This window comes from Epinephelus lanceolatus, chromosome 23 (assembly GCF_041903045.1).
Source record: "Epinephelus lanceolatus isolate andai-2023 chromosome 23, ASM4190304v1, whole genome shotgun sequence".
In the NCBI taxonomy this organism is placed as follows: domain Eukaryota; kingdom Metazoa; phylum Chordata; class Actinopteri; order Perciformes; family Serranidae; genus Epinephelus; species Epinephelus lanceolatus.
This window is the reverse complement of record NC_135756.1, coordinates 35,497,179-35,517,346: the sequence shown is the minus strand read 5'-3', so window position 1 is coordinate 35,517,346 and position 20,168 is coordinate 35,497,179. Positions and strand designations below refer to the sequence as shown.

At 41.8% G+C, this 20,168-nt stretch overlaps 1 protein-coding gene across 2 annotated transcripts in view; it reads right to left on the bottom strand.

Moving 5' to 3' along the window:
• The window catches only part of cog5 (component of oligomeric golgi complex 5), a 171,539-nt gene that overhangs the window by 19,535 nt on the left and 131,836 nt on the right, over positions 1-20,168 (bottom strand). For both annotated transcript variants that reach the window (XM_078165363.1, XM_078165364.1), the window contains 5 exons: positions 18,727-18,888; positions 7,052-7,151; positions 6,718-6,828; positions 1,482-1,544; positions 139-242 (listed from right to left, as the gene is read on the bottom strand). In XM_078165363.1, coding sequence (XP_078021489.1) covers positions 139-242; positions 1,482-1,544; positions 6,718-6,828; positions 7,052-7,151; positions 18,727-18,888 — 540 coding nt within the window. The remainder of the gene's footprint in view (positions 1-138; positions 243-1,481; positions 1,545-6,717; positions 6,829-7,051; positions 7,152-18,726; positions 18,889-20,168) is intronic.

The following is a 20,168-nucleotide window of genomic DNA, read 5'->3' as shown; positions in this document are numbered from 1 at the left end:
GCAAAGTGCTACAGCCAGAGCAGGGACTTTTTTGATGCCAGGAACTCTAACTGCGGAACTAAATTTAGTCCTCCAGTCAAAAACCAGGTGAGCTCCTGGAAAAGTCCCTGCAGTGGAAATAGGCTAAATGTTGCTTACCCTGAAAAGTCTTCCTGATGTAGCGTGATGATTATGGCCTCTATAGAGTCACTCACTGACTGCAGGAGAGGCTGCACAGCACTGCTCATCAGGACCTGCACTCCCTGAATCAGAGAAGAAGGAAACAAACCAGGTGAAACTTCTGATAGAACACTGGGTAAAGAATCCCAGCAAGCAATAGTCGTGATTTAAACGTATTGGCTATACTTAGCTCCAATTTAGTCTAGCTACACGTAACCCAAATCTAGCCGATTTAATTTTGAAATTGACTAAATGTAATTTTCGCCATTGCAGATGGCGTGTGGTACGATATTCAATCACGTATGGAGAGTCAACAGTAATTAAAATATGTTTATCTCCATTTTTTGGACATGGTCTCTACATAGCCGTATAATTGATGACATCTACACTTTGGCTATGGTTAGACGTCTACCAAATTTTCACTAACAGCCCAAATTCAGCCGTGATTTAGCCTAGACGTCAGGTCTTCATGTAGATGGCTATTAGACACTTTTTAAACCAAAAAATGCTTGCTGGGATGTACTGTGGAAATGTAAACATAGAATAAAAGCAAAGCCAAATCAAAACTGTCAGCAGCTACTATGGATCATCAACATCTGATCCTCTAAATTGTGTGTCTGTGAGTTTGTGTCAGTAATTTAAAACTAAACTAAAAGCGCCTTTGTAGGTGGATGTGCGACAGGCGTAGAAAAATAACTTGTGTAGGTTGCTGAACAGATGTCTTTACATAGAAAAGTGCAGAAAAAATGTATATATCAAAAATATTTGATCATGCTGATGTCATAAGTCTCTGAAAGATGCATGCACACTAGCACACACACAATCCTCACTATGAACATGGAACTTGCATTAAACTCCTCTAATATACTCTACAGCTAAATGTGAGTTATACAGTTACTGTGGCTACCTGAAATTTGACACACATCTACATCTTAATCTGCTCTACAAAAAAGACTTTTGAACAATTAAAGCCACTGCAATGGATTCTTTGGTAATTTGCATAATGTGAGAAACAGTAATATGAATAGACTTTGTTGGATTTTGATCCCATCAATACCGAACTTGGTTTACCTTTCTCGTCTTCCAACCACTCAAAGCATGTTTTCACTACCTGTCACATTCACACAGTTCAGCCTAGGAGAATATGGGTCTTCTACCAATGCAACTGTGCTTCAAAACTTTTCTTCAAAGTAGCATTCTTGATAAATACAAAAATGGAGGTACAAAATAACAACTAACTATTTTGCATACCACAGAATAATGTGTTAAATTAATGCCAAAATAAATGACAATAATAATTTAAAAGCTGTATGCTTTCATACCTCCAGAGAAGATGAGAGAGCTTCTGCCGCAGCTGATGGACAAGACCCCAATCCTGAAATAATCTGCAAATACAAATCATAGGAAATCAAATGTTAACAGGAAAATAAAGCAAACATAATTCTACACTTCATTTATATAGCATGGTGCTCTACACCAAACTGTATAAAAACAATTAATATTTTAGTTAAAAGGTGACACACAACCATTAAATTTACACTATTTACAGAGGTTTTATGTCCTAGGTTTAGAATTTCATGGGCATGCTGTTCCACAGTTTTGGTCAATAGTAACAAAAGGCTGCCTCTCCATACATCTGTGTCGTAACTGTTGGTACATTTAATCCTGTAGAAGTCCATAATGTAATGCGGTTCTGTTGGCTTAATCACACGGTGCCCTCCAAGTTTCAGTTATAGTAATAAAATGTTTGTTCAACCAAAAATAACCCAGCTGACTGTCTGATATAATAAAAATTCCTTAACACCATGATACTGCAAAACTGCGGCATTTTCTCACAGTTATTCTGCAACCCTAATAGCTACAGATGCAGAAAGAAAACTCAAAGCTCCCACTTCATTCCATAATTCTGCTGACCAAGCACATGTTAAGGTAGAACCTTCCCCTCTCACAGTGGCCATCTTTGACTCGGCCATCTTTGTTGTAGTTCAATGGTGTTCATTATGTACAGTACAGGCCAAAAGTTTGGACACACCTTCTCATTCAATGCGTTTTCTTTATTTTCATGACTATTTACATTGTAGATTCTCACTGAAGGCATCAAAACTATGAATGAACACATGTGGAGTTATGTACTTAACAAAAAAAGGTGAAATAACTGAAAACATGTTTTATATTCTAGTTTCTTCAAAATAGCCACCCTTTGTTCTGATTACTGCTTTGCACACTCTTGGCATTCTCTCGATGAGCTTCAAGAGGTAGTCACCTGAAATGGTTTCCACTTCACAGGTGTGCCTTATCAGGGTTAATTAGTGGAATTTCTTGCTTTATCAATGGGGTTGGGACCATCAGTTGTGTTGTGCAGAAGTCAGGTTAATACACAGCCGACAGCCCTATTGGACAACTGTTAAAATTCATATTATGGCAAGAACCAATCAGCTAACTAAAGAAAAACGAGTGGCCATCATTACTTTAAGAAATGAAGGTCAGTCAGTCCGGAAAATTGCAAAAACTTTAAATGTGTCCCCAAGTGGAGTCGCAAAACCCATCTAGCGCTACAACGAAACTGGCACACATGAGGACCGACCCAGGAAAGGAAGACCAAAAGTCACCTCTGCTTCTGAGGATAAGTTCATCCGAGTCACCAGCCTCAGAAATGGCAAGTTAACAGCAGCTCAGATCAGAGACCAGATGAATGCCACACAGAGTTCTAGCAGCAGACCCATCTCTAGAACAACTGTTAAGAGGAGACTGCGCCAATCAGGCCTTCATGGTCAAATAGCTGCTAGGAAACCACTGCTAAGGAGAGGCAACAAGCAGAAGAGATTTGTTTGGGCCAAGAAACACAAGGAATGGACATTAGACCAGTGGAAATCTGTGCTTTGGTCTGATGAGTCCAAATTTGAGATCTTTGGTTCCAACCGCTGTGTCATTGTGAGACGCAGAAAAGGTGAACGGATGGATTCCACATGCCTGGTTCCCACTGTGAAGCATGGAGGAGGAGGTGTGATGGTGTGGGGGTGTTTTGCTGGTGACACTGTTGGGGATTTATTCAAAATTGAAGGCACACTGAACCAGCATGGCTACCACAGCATCCTGCAGCGACATGCCATCCCATCCGGTTTGCGTTTAGTTGGACGATCATTTATTTTTCAACAGGACAATGACCCCAAACACACCTCCAGGCTGTTTAAGGGCTATTTGACCAAGAAGGAGAGTGATGGAGTGCTGCGGCAGATGACCTGGCCTCCACAGTCACCGGACCTGAACCCAATCGAGATGGTTTGGGGTGAGCTGGACCGCAGAGTGAAGGCAAAGGGGCCAACAAGTGCTAAATACCTCTGGGAACTCCTTCAAGACTGTTGGAAAACCATTTCAGGTGACTACCTCTTGAAGCTCATGGAGAGAATGCCAAGAGTGTGCAAAGCAGTAATCAGAGCAAAGGGTGGCTATTTTGAAGAAACTAGAATATAAAACATGTTTTCAGTTATTTCACCTTTTTTTGTTAAGTACATAACTCCACATGTGTTCCGTCATAGTTTTGATGCCTTCAGTGAGAATCTACAATGTAAATAGTCATGAAAATAAAGAAAACGCATTGAATGAGAAGGTGTGTCCAAACTTTTGGCCTGTACTGTATTTAGTTTATGATAATGACTTTAGGTTCTTTTATCTCAGACATGTTAGGATATTACATACCTTGACATGTTTCGGCGGAAATGCGAGAAGGAGACAAAAACAAGACAAACAAGATCAATAAAAAAAAACGCACAACAAGAAACCTACAAATCAGCCATAACAGATGACTGCAAAAGAGAAAATCATCTTATGGACTGGGACAAGGCCAGAGTCATATGCACTGAGGACAGCAAATACCAGCGCTGGATCAGGGAGGCCATTGAAATAAGGAAGTGGGGCCCAGGGACAATGAATAGGGAGCATACATGCTCTCCCACACCTGGAGCAGCATCTTGGAGAGGCAACGGACAGACAGCAGGTGGCAGTTTTTGACAGGACGGTCACACCTCCCTAGTGTCGGCTGATTGACCGATCAGCTGATAAAGACGCGTCACAACCACCACTAAGTGACACTTGTGAGGAAGGCAGAAGTTTCCACCGAAACATGTCAAGGTATGTAATATCCTAACATGTCTGAGATAAAAGAACCTAAAGTCATCATCTTTGTTGTAGTTTTCCACCAGTCGGCTATTTTGTCTTTGTGTTTACCCTCTCACGCTCTTGCTCTCTCTCTCTCTCTCTCTCTCTCTCTCTCTCTCTCTCCCTCACTCACTCACTCACTCACACACAAATTAAAATTATTTCTGATAGCCATTTTAATGCATTTAAGTTCAAGTTCCCAACACCAGTGCACATTTATGACTGTATGCTCAAGGATCTCTCGTGGTTGCAGTAATTCATAATAGTTTAAAAACCAGGGCCCGTATTCACAAAGATTCTCAGAGTCCTCTCAGAGAGCTCCTGACTTAGCCTAAAAATTCCTAGCAAGGAATCTTAGCTTAAGAGTGATTCAGGAAGTTTCTGAGAGCAACTCTGAGCAAGGAGGGGACAGAAACTTTTATCTTAGTGAGGAGGTGTGGTAGACCCCGTTGCTAGGTATGACGCAGTCTTCTAAAAGCTGTGATTGGTTGTTACAAAAAGGAAAAAAGAAAAACACAAAACAAAAACAAATGCGCTCCTAGTAATGAATGGACAGTGAAATCAACCGATCATAGAACTTAGACTGTATTAAGAAATGTGTAATCGTGAAAATAATTTTATGTCATGATGATGAAACTCAGCAAAATTAAAATAATTGTTACACAGCTTCAAAATGTTTGAATGTACCTCATTCACATGCCGATTATTATATTGATTTGCTTATTGTTATGTTTACTCGCCATGCTGGTAATTTTACTACTTAATCTATTTGATATTAATGGTGGACGCAGACTCAGCTGTCAGCAATTACTGTGATTGCTGGCCTCCTTGTAAAAAGCGGTTTGATTTGGCAGAATCACCAAAACAACGAACGCAAAAAAACCCCAGAAGAGCAGTGCCTGCTGTTGGCACAGCTTGTGGAGGAGAACAAAGGAGTTTTAAGAGGGAAATTTCGATCCTGGGATCACGTCACAAGGGAAGAGGCAGACTTGGGAGCGCATTGCCCGACAAATCAATGCGTCGTTCCCTCTCCTTTTACGCACAAGCGATGAGTGTGAGAAGCGCTGGTACGTGCTGCAATCCAAAGCGAGAGCGGAGATTGCAGCTCATCCCTGATGAGGTCAACCACAAACATTATCCCTGCACGATCAAGCCGGTAGCGTCTTATTAAATCACTGTTGTTCAATATACGGAGAATATCTCTCCTTCCTCTCTGTCTTTTCACCATCTTCTCTATTTAAGACACTCTTAGGCTTCTTAAAAGTCCTCCTCCCTCCTCTTAACAGTTTTTCACCTTAGGAGCTCTCTTAAGGCCTAAGATGCTTTGTGAATAACTTTTATCTTACCAAGGGAAAATTCTAAGAAAAATCTTAGAATTCGAGGAATTCGAGGAGCTACTTTTAGTCTTAGGATTCTTTGTGAATACGGGCCCTGTTTTATTGACTTTCATACCGTCATTGACTGCTGACTCTTCACTCCTCTTCACTGGCCAGAAGGAGCCAAGTTCTCCAGAATTTGGCTAAACTAAACAAGTTTTACTGTCTCATGTAGGACACATTTTGGTTTTTGTCTGACATCCATAGAAAAGTCTGATGTTATTTTGAATTGGAGCCACAAAAACTAGCCATGATACAAGATGAATAAATCACCATTTTCATTGTCCTCACCGCCATATTGACTGCAGGGGAGCCAGAAGGTACAATTCCACTGAATTCAGCTCTCCACAACACGGCTGTGACCCAGTTTTGGTCCATCCTCTGCATGGTCTCAGATCACAGCGGGAGTGTTTAAGAGGCAGAGTTCTGCCTGCCCCATTTTGCAGATTTTGTTGACTTGGTAATTTTTTCTTGATTTGTGCTTCTGCCTTTTCTGGTATCCTGATGATGTGAGCTAAACATTCTGTTTTGCTCTCGGAATCAGTCTGGACTCTGTGCAGCCCCACCTCATATCCAGAAATTAAAAGCCAATCTGGGCCTATCAGGGATCTGCACTGTAGTTGACAACGTAAGCAGCCAATTAGGGACTGCTTTGTAGCTGATGAAGTAAAACCCAGGCCACAGTTTGAAGAACAGTAATGGCAGTTCCTCTGAAGCAAACTTTCTCACTGTCACCAGCAATTTAACACTGCAAATAAATGCTTTTTTGCAAGTAATGACAGTGTGCAGGAGTTTTTTTTTTTTTTTTTTAAATCTACTCACCCCTATCCTATGCACCTGTCTCATGAGAAAGTATTCTTCTGTTCTGGTGACCACATGACCACACTATCGCAGTGTTATAGTAACAATTCTCTTTAGGTGTGATCTGTGACAGCTGAAGTTATGAAGTTACTGTATTCTCAACATACATTATAAATTTGCAGGTGTATTTGTTAGTATACAGAGAGTATTTATTGTTGCTTCCTACCTTGGTGACTGCCTGCTGCAGACGGTAGAGGGAGTTGACTACAGCAATGTTCCTCCGCTGGCCCTCTGTTAATGGACCTATCACCTGACTGGCATCACCCTGAGTGCACAACTGCAAACACAGGCCACACAGTGAGGCAGTGCATGGTATGTGGAAAGATAGAACCAAGTGCAATAAATCACATTTTTGTTATAACGTTGATATATCTGTCCATTTAAACACACTTTAGTTATGGACATATGGTGGGTTAAGAAGATACAGAGAAGAAACTGAAAACCTTTTTAATTCAGAATTTTAGCCTGACCAACATTCACACACACAATACTGTACACACCAGCTGTTCAGACTTGACACAAAAAAGTTGGACAGTCTTGGCAGCATTCTTGGACACAGCCAAAGAGAGGTTTGGATCCACTGATGCTACATTCAGCTCACTGCAAACAAACAAACAAATAAATACTTCAATAAGACAAATTCTTTAATGCATTTAAATAATGTGACCTGGCTAATGATCAACTGCAAGCTAAACAGAATTTCTGTGCTTCAACTGTAGCTTGGGTGCATGATGTTTCTTTATGAATTCCCCATGTCAGCACATTGAGAGCACAAAAAAACAGGTCAAATTATGTGTATGTGTATTGTGCATGAGTCACACCAGACTCAGGATAACATATTTAAAATACCTGACTCAGTGATGCAAATGCTAATGCTGGAAAAAACGAGATAGCTGAAGTTGGGGGAAAAAAATGTGACAACAAAGTATCCCCTGATGAAGAAGAGCCAGTCCTGACCTCCCTGGGGTGGGGCCCATAGCAATATTAAAAGTAAATAAAAGTGTGAAAGTATACCTGCCTTGACACGGGTGGGGGGGGGGGGGGGGGCTCTTACTAAATAACTCGCCGTTCACATTTCGCCCAACTTCCTAGAGTCTCCAGCTGTGTCACAGTCCAGCGAGACTACAGTTATATACACAGCCTTAGAATGAGTAAAAATGAGTGATAAATTAATTTAATTCACTGTGCTGCACAAAGGCCATCACCGGCAGCCAACAGCAACTTTTAAGGTGGATTTTTTTTTTTTTGTTGCATTTTACTTGATGCATTAGTTGACATCATGAATCAATCAACACAGCTTAAAGTGAATATGACAACTTTGACCATTCCATTTGTTCTCATTTGATTGAAGACACATGCCTCGGTGATTACTGGATCTTGAAGTGTTTTGTATAAAATTAATATGAATTTCAATCAAATCATGTAAACTGTGAATATTCTCTTTCCTCACTTGGAGGAAAAAAAGTTACTAAGTGTTGATGATCTTCGGCAGCACTACACCCCTGAGGGCATGGAGAGAAAAGATGAACAGAGACACCAGCTGTGCAAATAAACTCTGGACATGGTATGTAGCCATATAGCCTACCAATGCAATGGCTGAAGCCACATAGACAACGAGGTCATTCACATAAGATCGAAGACAAGACTGGATAATAGCTAATTAATGTGCACACGCCACCAACTGGACAGGTGTGTGAATATCTAAAGTTACTGTAGATTGGCCCTTAGTGTTGTAATCTGTCAAAAGGATCGCTTTTCCCTCCTTGTTAAAAAAAAAAAATTAAATGACGGAAAATATTTGGTTGACGTGATCTCTACACCAAGGGGCACGGTGGTGTGGTGGTTAGCACTGTCGCCTCACAGCAAGAGGGTTCCCGTTTCGATCCCTTCTGTGCAGAGCTTGCATGTTCTCCCAATGTCAGCGTGGGTTCTCTCTGGGCACTACGGCTTCCTCCCACCGTCCAAAGACATGCAGATTGGGGATTAGGTTATTTGATAACTCTAAATTGTCCGCCCTATGTGTCAGCCCTGCGATAGTCTGGCGACCTGTCCAGGGTATACCCCGCCTCTCGCCCAATGTCAGCTGGGATAGGCTCCAGCCCCCCCGCGACCCTCAAGAGGATAAAGCGGTTAGAAGATACATAGATGGATGGATGGATGGATGGATGGATCTCTACACCAAGTGTGACTTAGGTGAGTTTCTGAGGCTGCGTGTTACATCATGGGTACAGGTGGTGTGAAGGTGACATGGCATTGACTTTGACTTCAGTGGAAGACAGGTGTTGTTGGACCTGTGCCCCCCTTGTGAGTCCCTCCAACCCCACACTGCTGGCACCAGGAACGTTACAGACTATAGCCCCGTTTCCACCAAACATTTTCGGTATGGTACCTCTGGAACCAAAAGTAACCCTTCAGACATGGTACCTAGACCCTAGCGTTTCCACTGCAAACTGTACCTTTGAATGTGGGAGTCACTGTATTTCCTCTCTATCGGTGACACAGAGGAAAGTCTGCACCCCGTTTCTCGTCCACAGAACGAGACTGCACACTGACATTTTCAGAACAAAATAGCTCAAAATAAAACAGGCTGCAGTGAGAGTCTCTCTCCATGGGATATTTAAAAATTGCAAGTCTGTGCATTTAGTCCTTCTCAGGCAAGCTCGGGGGTTTAGTGTTGCACTGGCCGGACGCTACGCAACCCCTTTTTTTTTTCACCAAGTGAGGATTAGAATATATGCAGTTCACATAACCCGGCAGAAATTAATACATATAAAGACTTGAAGATCCACTCATTATTTAAAGTGTCTGTCATATAGAATGCCAAAGTCACGCCCCTTCCGGTAGAGCTCATGGGACCTTAGATTGGAAAAAATATGAATGGCAGTGAATGGGGAGAGCAATATTATCTTTTGTTCCCGTTTGAGTTGTGACATGAAATCCAAATATGTTGTTAATGAATTTAAAACATAAATTTTAAGGTCAAGAAAGTCATACTTTGTGGTAAAACTGTTGCGATATAAGCTTTTTAATTAGAAAGACTCAAGAGTACACAGGAGGAGCCACGCCAAAACAACAACTTAGCTGTAACTGCAACTGTGCACTCCTGCTCTCTCCTCCAGCTCGTTCCTACACGCACCAGCACACAGCGGCCCTCATCCCCATCACACTCGCACCCCGCCCCCCTACCTATACTCATTCAATCCCAAACATGCCATTAACTCACAGAACATTGACATTATAACAGAACATTTACTGCAGGGTCGCTACAATATATATATATATATATATATATATATATATATGTGTGTGTGTGTGTGTGTGTGTGTATATACATGTATATTGTTTTTCAGCACTACCTTGTTTTCTATAGCTGATGTAACGTGAATTACTCCTGTGTGGGATCAATAAAGTTCTTATCTTAGCCATCTGAGAAGATCAAATACATTATTTTTGGTGCCTAACTGTTTCCCAAGTATATTAGTGCGTGTGTGAATGAATCAACGAGAGGCATTCACGTAAATTTCTTTGTAGAAAGGCGCTTTATGAAATTAAGTCCATTTACTTGTATTAGTTTACAGCGCAGCCTTGCCATCCAATATGGCGGCAACGTTGAAGTATCGCAGCAGCGGGCATACCCACTCGATGCGGCGTCTACGTATATATGTCTATGGGTGTCAATCTTATGTTTTGATGCTTATAGGAGGAGATAAGAGCGGCCTCCTCCAATACGAAAAAGGCTCTCGTTTTTCTTGAAATCTGATTGGCTCAGCCACAATCATCAGTCATTACTCATGGCAGACCAGGCTAGTTTGACTGTTAGACAGAAAACATGGATAAAGCCGGTAAAAAAGTGGCGTGGAAAAAACTTGAATAAAAAAACTGAAATCTTTACAAGAAGAGGCGGCAAAGTGCTCCAAAATAACCGACCTGTTTGGCCGTGGCATTGGTTGACAAGACCAATACCTTTACTCATCTTTCAAAGGAATATAACAGATTTTTTTCCCCACTGTGTTCTTGGTTCATTCTTCATAGGTGACAGGGTTAAGTCTGTTCATGAGGCTTGCCACCATTGCAAAGCTGGTCCTGGTGTTACCCCACTCCAATACAGATGCAGAAAAAGTGTTTTCTGTGGTGGGACTAAACAAGACTAAAACCAGGAACAGCCTGGCTCTGGATGGAACCCTGTCATCAATAATGACAATAAAGATGGCTGGCCTGGAGTCCTGCTTCACGTGGGAGCCCTCCCCAGAAATCATCAAGGCCTCAAAAAAGGCCACAAGCAAGTACAACAAAGCACACAGATCTTAAGGACTTTGACAGTAGCCTCCCTATTTTGGGAATTGTTTGTATAAATGGTTAACTTTAATTTAATTTTATTTTTTTTAATTTAAATTGGTATTAGCTGCATGTAGTTTGGGGATGGTAAAATGTCACAATAACATAGCTTTTGGGGTTTTCATTTTTATTTAAATGTTTCTTGCAACATGTTGCATATCTGTTTACTATTTGATGACTTTATTTTTATGCAGAATCCCAAATTAAACATGAACAAAATGAGCCATGCTGTGTCTTGTGTCTTACTGTTGGGTCAATTGGTTCTATCTGAACACTCTTGAGTTAGGCTAATACATTGAGAACTACTGATGTATGGTATATGATATATTTTAAAAAACGTTTTTGCTGTATGGTAATGACGCTGAATGGGCCAAACAAAAAATTGCAGTGTATGCGGCAAAATTTTGGTTGGCCCCACCAAATCTCACTCCAAGGTTTTTTGAAAAGTTGGCAGCTCTGCGTGATGAGGAGGAGGATGAGACCAGAAATAGGACAGGTGCAATGTGAAGGCATAGCCTACTATGCTTTACATTTTAGCCAGAGGAAAACCTTTTTAGTAGTATTAAGTGGGATTTTTTTGTTGTAGTGATAAGTTGACTAAAAGGGCATAAAATTAGATGCATTAGGATATAGTCATATGCTCTTATTTTAAGTTAAATAATAAGTACATCGCCATTTGTGGCCAATTCATTATTGCATTTATTTTATAGTCTGGAATTAAACAATAACTGCTGATTTTCAGCGTTTGTGTAGTGTGTACAAGCATATAGAGGATTATAGGTAGAAACATGTGGATCGGTGTGTGGGCCAGTGTGTGGGCTGGTGTGGGGGCCGGTGCGTCTGAATGTCCCGGGCTGAATTTGTGTCCCAGTCCGCCCCTGGTCTTGTCTCTTATACAACATATGTGAATATGTAAAGATACTTTATTTTCACTTAGTTATACATTCATACTTTTGTTTTTGTGCAGTCTTATAATTCTGCATGTGACCACCACTAGAGTAAATCTAAAAGAAATCAGATATGAGCATTTGGAAGCTCATTTTTCCACCAAAAAAACAACTGAGGAGCATAACCCCTGGACCCCCTAGCAGGTGCCGGGTCTCGTATCCTTCTCACCTTTTTTACCCCTGACCCATTTTAATGCCTGACTGATGAGAGGATGTATTTTGTGCTAACTGCATATGACTAAGAGACAACTGTTCTACAATGACATACTAAGAGTTATAGTAGTCTAGTTGAGAGGTGATAAGCTCAAGACTAAAAAAAGCTAGTTTTGACCACTGAACGTATTTATTTAAGGAGCTGTCAAAAATCACACCAAGACCTTTGACAAAAAGTCGACTGTGAAAAGCTAGAGGGCCATGAATACCAACAGAGTCATCCAATAGGTTTGGTCATCCAAACATAACAATCTCAGTTTTAATAGGATAGAGAGTTTAAATTTATCCATGTTCTGATGTCATATAAACAAGTTAGCAAAGACTGAAACAAATCTTTACTATTTGCTTTAATAGCCAATAGATTTGTACATGTTTATTAAAAATGTGCCCAAAGGGTAGCATAAACAATGAGAGGAGGATAGGGCCCAAAATGGGGCCTTGTTGTTGGTGTAGACAACAAAGAATGGGCATGATACAAATAATCTCTGAATCTCTCAGTGATGGCTGACTTCATGGCCACAAACTCCAAGTTTTTGACAGAAGGTGTGAGAGTCCTAGAGCCTTAGGCAATGACAGCCATTTTCCCAACATGTCACTGATACAGAGCAGCTCTAAGTCCATCAAGTGAGCATCATGGGCTAGAACAAAAGGCTGTGTCATGTCTGGGTAACCCAGAATAGGAGGAGAGGACAAATAATCTATCATCTAATCTACGCTGGACTGGTGGTGTGGTGTACAGTTGAAAGGGGTGCAGTAGGGCTTTTTGCTGGAATCCTTGGCTGGTCTCTACCTCCTTCCCCTGACTGCTGTGGCTAGTAGTGGGTTGGGTGTATCTGAGCCCAAAATGTCTGAGGAGAAGAGGGCATATAGGGGCTTTCCAACCTTTGAGAAGTCCTTTATGTCTGATCTGTACTAACAGACAAAACCCAGTATCTGCCTCAGCTCTCCAACAGTGGCTGGTCTCCTCTCCTGTGTTGGAGAAGAGTCAACATCTCCATCACCAGCAACACTAACCATCCCATTTTACTGGATCAGCACATCATCCTCGGCCACCTTGATACAGTGAAAGCCACCATAATGCCACCCGTGCTGCACTTAGCATGAATCTCGTGAGCACAGGACACAGAGAGAGGGAGAAAACATCATCGCTGGCAAAATACAAAGACCAAAGTGGCACCCTCCTGTTGGCCTGTAACATCTGTCTGAGCGCCAGAGGGAAGCAATCAGAGTAATCCTGCATACCCCTCTCCTGTGACTGTGTGAGAGGGAAGGACAGAAGTTATTACATCTGTTGTTTCTAGGGATGGGAGTCACCAGAGGATACTGTTGCAGCCAGTATGCGCACAATCGGGTCATACCACTCTCTCATAACCAGTGGCGATTGCTCTAAGACTGCAAGGGAAGCTCAGCCTCCCCTAAAATGTCATAAAATAAGTGGTCAAATATGTACTGTTAGGTTTACTAAATATGCGCTAGAACGCGTTCAACTTTTGTTGAGAATCAGCTTCTTATCACAGGTCACTGACGCGACTTTCTTCTCATTCATTCCTGTAGCGTCACAGTGCATTAAACAGTGGAAGCTCAGCGTCCAAAGATTTCAATGGGGGAGCATAGAGTGGGTTGTTCCACTGCAGCGAAACTAGACAGTCATTGGATAAATGCTCGGTTTTGTCCCGCCCATCGGACGCTCAGCGTCTCTGGGGGTCTATGGGGCAGTGGGCTGGCCTTGGCTGGCCTGGACACTGGGCTTCTGCATGATGATTGGATGATCTGTCTGAGGCTGAATCCCTTTTTGATTGACAGCGAAATGAGCGAATCAGCGATCTTGAAATATAAACCACCACCGGAGCATTTTTCAAGTTTCATTCCGTTGTTCCGAGTTGATCTGGAGACTTTTCCAATCCTCTTAGTGACTTTTTCTTTGTTAAAAACGACTAGCGACAAATCTAGCATCTTTTTCTGGTGTTATTGGAGACTGTACTTGTGTTTGGAGACTCTGTTTTCTGTCGCTCTGCAGTTACTGTCCCCAACGAGCAGCGGGTGCTGCTGTGAGCCCCTCCACCGTCACCAAAGCACTCACAGGCGGTCACACTAGCCTCACGCAGCAGCCCCAGAGGGTAGAATTTACGTATAAATGAACAGACACATTTTACGATGTAGGCCGAAAATGAACTTCCCCTCCTTGAAAGACCAGCAGCCGCCACTGCTCATAACGTACGCACTTAACTTTGACCCTTTTGCTTTTATATCTGTTACCATGGAGATAAATCAAATGCCACTTACCGAGTTCGCCAGAGACGAAGATCAACCCAGAGAACTCTGCAGTTGTTACTTTGCAATGTAGGTAGTTAAACTTTAAAACCATAACTGCACAGATTGCAGATTCTAACATTAGGTTTGCAGCAGTGAATATACATCTGCATTTCCCTGTCATTATTATTTGTATGTTTCTGTCCTTTTGTTGTTGTTTGTAATATTTATGATTATTTTGCTCAATTAAACAACTGATATTCCTATTGGTCTCCAGTTACTTGAATGCAGCTGTCAATCAGCTGTCATCTGTTTGTGGCTCGATTGATGTGACGTATTACCCGCTGCACAGAGTAATGTGGATTAGAATAGCCAGAAAGCATGCTGGCTTGCATACTGCAAAATCTGACTGGGTGTCGTAGAACATCCTGTTATTTGTGGCATACTGCATTTGACATACTAGAGAACTCTGCAGTTGCATCTTGCTAACCATTCTGGATGCATTCTGGATGTCACTAACTCAGCTTCTTCTCTGGAGCCTTTGTGCTCCACTGTCTCTCAGGTTAACTCGTATTGCAGCGGTGCCTGGACAGTGTGACGTGTGTGGTTGTGCTGCTGCCGTGGTCCTGCCAGATGCCTCCTGCTGTTGCTGTTATCATTAGTCATACTTCTACTGTTATTATACACATATGATTATTGTCACACATGTGTACCATCAGATATTAATATATTATTATTAACTATAATATTACTTTCATAAATGTTGTTGTAAGCTATTGTCATCACCGTCTGTCCTGCATCTCTCTCTGTCTCTGTCTCTCTCTCTTTCTGTCTCATTGTGTCATACGGATTACGGATTATTAATTTATTATGTTGATCTGTTCTGTACGACATCTATTGCACGTCTGTCCGTCCTGGAAGAGGGATCCCTCCTCAGTTGCTCTTCCTGAGGTTTCTACCGTTCTTTTTCCCCGTTAAAGGTTTTTTTTGGGGAGTTTTTCCTTATCCGCTGCGAGGGTCCAAAGGACAGAGGGATGTTCGTATGCTGTAAAGCCCTGTGAGGCAAATTGTGATTTGTGATATTGGGCTTTATAAATAAAATTGAAAAAATTGACATACTATGTACTGGGATATGCTAAATCTTTTTATGGCATACTATAGGCCCGTTTCCACTGAAGAAGTTCCTGGTACGTTTGGGGGGCAGGAACTACTACAGGAACGTCCTCTCGCTCGGCCCTCTCAACCGCCGTGTCTCCACTGAGAGAGCGGAGTATGAGGAAGGTTCCTGTAAAGTTAAGGGCTCTGGATGTGACGTAATCGTTGCACGACCATTTTGACCGGGGCGACATAGGGACGCCGTTAGCTGATAGCGGTGTCTGTAATAACTCACTAAATGGCCCGTGAAAAAAATATTTTTTTCCAGCAGATGTCTTAGTTACAACATGATTGAGCTAACTGGAGTAGTTTCATGTCGTATCCCACAACGGGAGGCTTTTCACAGATGATGTCCTGATGTTAGCTTTGCTGCTGCTGTTAGCTGTCCCTGTCAGCTGATGCTTTCTAGACATTGTGATTTCCCAAAACTGAATAAATACCACACATATCAACACAAAACTGCTGTGCTAACTCAATCATGTTGTAACTAAGATATCCTCTGAAAAAAATATTTTTTTCACGGGCCATTTAGTGAGTTTTTTTTACATGGCGGTGGAAGCTATATGAACGAGCTAACCCTCGTCTGCTGAGTTTTAAAAATGCCGGCTATTTTGTTGCTTTCTGTTGTTGTCACATCCCTCCTTGAGTATATCCAATCAGCACCAAGTAATCCCCAAGCCCCAGCCAGGAGTCTTTCCGGGCCATTCTGAGTACCTACCCCGAGGCGGGGACTTGTTTAGCCCCTGTAAAAGTTCCAGAACTCTGTCCTTCGGGGATGGTTCCTGCGGTGGAGATACGCACCAACGGCCCCGGCCCCGTAAAATTACCCCGAAGTTCCTGCGGTGGAAACGGGCCTTATATAGTATGGGTAATGAAACGCACAGTGAGACCTTGCTGACTTCACCAGCAAGAATAACATCAGCACCATCTAGTGGACCAAAAAAGCAACTGATTTTACCACTCTAGTATCAAAAGTTGTCTTATAATGCGTATTTGCAAAAATTAATAATGTATATAATAGAAGATCGCTACTTGGCAGCCATGTATCAGTATAATATGGCCATGCAAAATATTGCCATACTATGCTGTATCGATTTTTACCCCCATCCCTACCTTTAACATGGGGGGCCTCCACACTGAGAGGTGTGCCCGGTCTGCCCGTGGGGACGTCGTCCTGGAGATCCCTCAGGTCCAGTGGACTGGGAGGCTCTGCACCATGTGTGGAGTCCACCCTAGTCTATCTGGGTCGGGGTGGTCTCTGTGGTGGCACTCCCTGTGGCCGTAGGCTGTGACACCTCTCAGTGTGGATGAGCTCCCTATAGGTGGTTCTTTCCTCAGCTGGTTCCTCAGTGCCCAGCCATGTTATTGACTATATTGACTCTGTGTGTGTGTGTGTGTTGGGGGGGGGGGGGACTTTGTGCTGCATTTTTAATGTATGAAAAGTGCTATACAAATAAAGTTTGATTGATTGATTAATTGATATATACTATCAAACTACTACTACTATTATTATTATTATAATATATACTAAAATTAATGTTATTGTGGCTATTGTCATTACTGTTGTTGCTTTGGATCTCTCTGTCTCTCCCTCTCTTAATGTATCATTCATTTATATATGGATAACTGTAAATTTATTATGTTGATCTGTTCTGTACACATGAGATCTATTGCACGTCTGTCCGTCCTGGAAGAGGGATCTCTCCTCTAAGTTTCTCTTCCTGATGTTTCTACCATTTTTTCCCTTTAATAGGGTTTTTTGGGGAGTTTTTCCCTTACCCATTGTGAGGATCTAAGGACAGAGGGATGACTTCAGCAGGTCATCTTGACCAGGTCCACATGCCTAAATGCATTGAGTTGCTGTCACGTGACTGGCTGATCAACTATTTGCATTGATGAGCAGTTGAACAGGTGTACCCGACAAAGTGGCTGTGAGTGTATAATGTGTTCTTAAATGTTAGAGCAGTTCTCTGTGTCTTTATAACTGGTTAAAAGTATGGTAGTTGTAATGAGCTGTGTAACTCAGGACTCAAATTCTTCTTTCAAACACTGTTGTCACTTTGGTATGGACATATAAACCTTTATGATGCTGAACTTATCACACAATATGTCCATCACTTACAATAGTTTTAAAACATTGTTATAAACATTTATAAAGAGTTTCAAAAAGCCTTATAAATGTATTATAATGTCTTATCAATGTGCTTATAATATATTATGGACATGAACTTCATAGAAAGTGTTAATAACTCATATAAGTGGGCTACTGCATATTAATATCCTCTGTGCATCATGGACCCATTTACTTTGCTGTTAAAGGTCATTCTGATTCTTATTTTGTCTGTCTCTTCCTTCTTAGATTACAAAGATTAATGGTGAATAATGATGAAGTCCTTTCTGGTGTACTAAATCATTTGGATTATTGGAAAACATTGTGGACTGCTTATTTATTGCCGCTGACCCAGAAATGTCGTACTAGCCATCTCTGGAAGCTACTGTGTACAGCACTGATATTAGTAATTACAACAGTTGTGTGATTTATACATCATTCAGCCATCAGTAGCAGTACTACACACACCACTACTGAAAAGCACTTCAGTCAGTAAGTCACAAAGAAATCCTGAACCATCCTGGATTATATATGGTTTCTCCTGACTTTAATAGAAGACACTTGTCTTTATCAGAAAAAAAATCATGTTTGTTTACATCATACCAACCTGACATTGTTTTTCTTTTTGGACCTTAAAAGTGGCTATGATGACTGCCTATCACCTGGTGAGTTTTTTCAACATTCTATCTGTCAATGAATCAATAATATAATTTTATAAATGCTTGGGTGACTGAAATGCGTAGGATAAATGAACAGCCTTCAAACATGTCAACACAATGTTGAAGTTGCAGAGGCACCACTGAGAGATTTTGTTACTTAAAATGTGTAAAGGCCCGAACATACTCGGGCGGAACGTACGTGGAACGGACTCCACGGAGGTCCGTGCGGACTCAAAGCGGACGTCCGCAAGCCCTGTGCGCGCAAAGCTCAGATTTTACGACCGTGCGGACTCCGCTCTGCGCACCAGTGACTGCTCGGCATGTATTTTTCACATCGCGGGGATTTTTCACGGACATTTTTACAGGAAACTACAACGCGGAAGTGTGCTCGACTATGAAAGCCCGAATGACTGCGGACATTCCTCGCGGAGTCCGTTCCGCGTACGTTCCGCCCAAGTATGTTCGGGCCTAAGACACCCAAAGTGTTATGAGCTGTGCTTGCTTGCCTGCTGATGGTCTTGATGATGCTCTCCAGCTCATCGTTGGAGGGCGGGTTGCGGCCGCCCATAGGGAACACAAGGTTGATAGGATCAAACAGGCGAGAGAGGGACTTGGAAAGGTAGGCTGCCTCGTATGGCTGCAGAGAGTCCTTTAGAGCCTTCTCTGGGCTGCGTACAAACACACAAACACAAACACACACACACACACACACACACACGCACACACAGATAGACACAAAATCAAAAAATACATATATATAACTTGACATAATCAATGTGCAACTTCAGATATTAACAGACAAGAAATGTTTGAAAAATCATTATGCGAGGTTCATACTGTACAACAGTTTTGTCTGCTCCAACAGTCACTATGTCAAGATAAGGTGATTGTGGAGTCAAAAAATCTTGCTGTGACTTGGCCGACAGACATGACAGACTACACATTGGTCCACGACCAATCATCCCTGATCGGCTTTCACGTCCGTGATGTCATCAGATTATTCTAATCCTATTTTTACTACTATTTTACTATTATTTCAGTTACTATGGCTGTTCATGTCCCAGCCGAAATGTTACTGAAGTAACCTAAAAAGTACCACCAGATGGCAGGAGCTACATTTGAAGTACTGCTTGCAAACTTAGCAAGTCACTGAATCCCCCATAACAAGTTCCTGCAAATGTTTCACAATAAAAGCCTTTTTAGACAATGAAGGGATTCTCTCAACCGAAATTATAAGGGGCTTTTAATTTTGAACGGATACAGAAGTGTTGAGTTTGAAATGACAGCACGATGCCTTGAATTTAAAGGAAATGACCACTTTAGAATGAAAATACAGACAGTACTTACTCTGAAGTGCATGGAACCCATGTCCAAAATCATTTTGAAAATGTAATAAAAACGTCAGAACGACTCGGCATGCAAAAGTGACTTGAAAAGACATAATTTATTCCACTATTATAGCATAATATCTCACCGTGGTCAGATAGCATGCAACTCGCGAGACTTGAGAACAAGAGCATCTTTGAACGTTCTCGAGTCTCACGTGAGTTGCCATGTAAACACATCATGCCTGCAGGCTAACTGACCACGGTGAGAAATTATGCTATAAAAGTGGAGTAAATTATGTCTTTTCAAGTCAATTTTACATGCCGCGGCTCCAGGACACTTGGATTACGACGGACGAGCTGTTTTGAAATGCATTAGCTCAGTTTTATTACATTTTCAAAATGATTTTGGACGTGGGTTCCATGCACTTCAAGTGTATGGAAAAATCTGACTAGCTGTTATCCTCCGATACCCCGAACGAGTTTTGTGGATTGAAAAATTACACTGGACTTCTTGTCAGCATGAGGGTGAGTAAGTACTGTCTGTATTTTCATTCTAAAGTGGTCATTTCCTTTAACAGGGCAAATGGGGAGAACTAAAAGTAAAAATAGAAAAATACAGA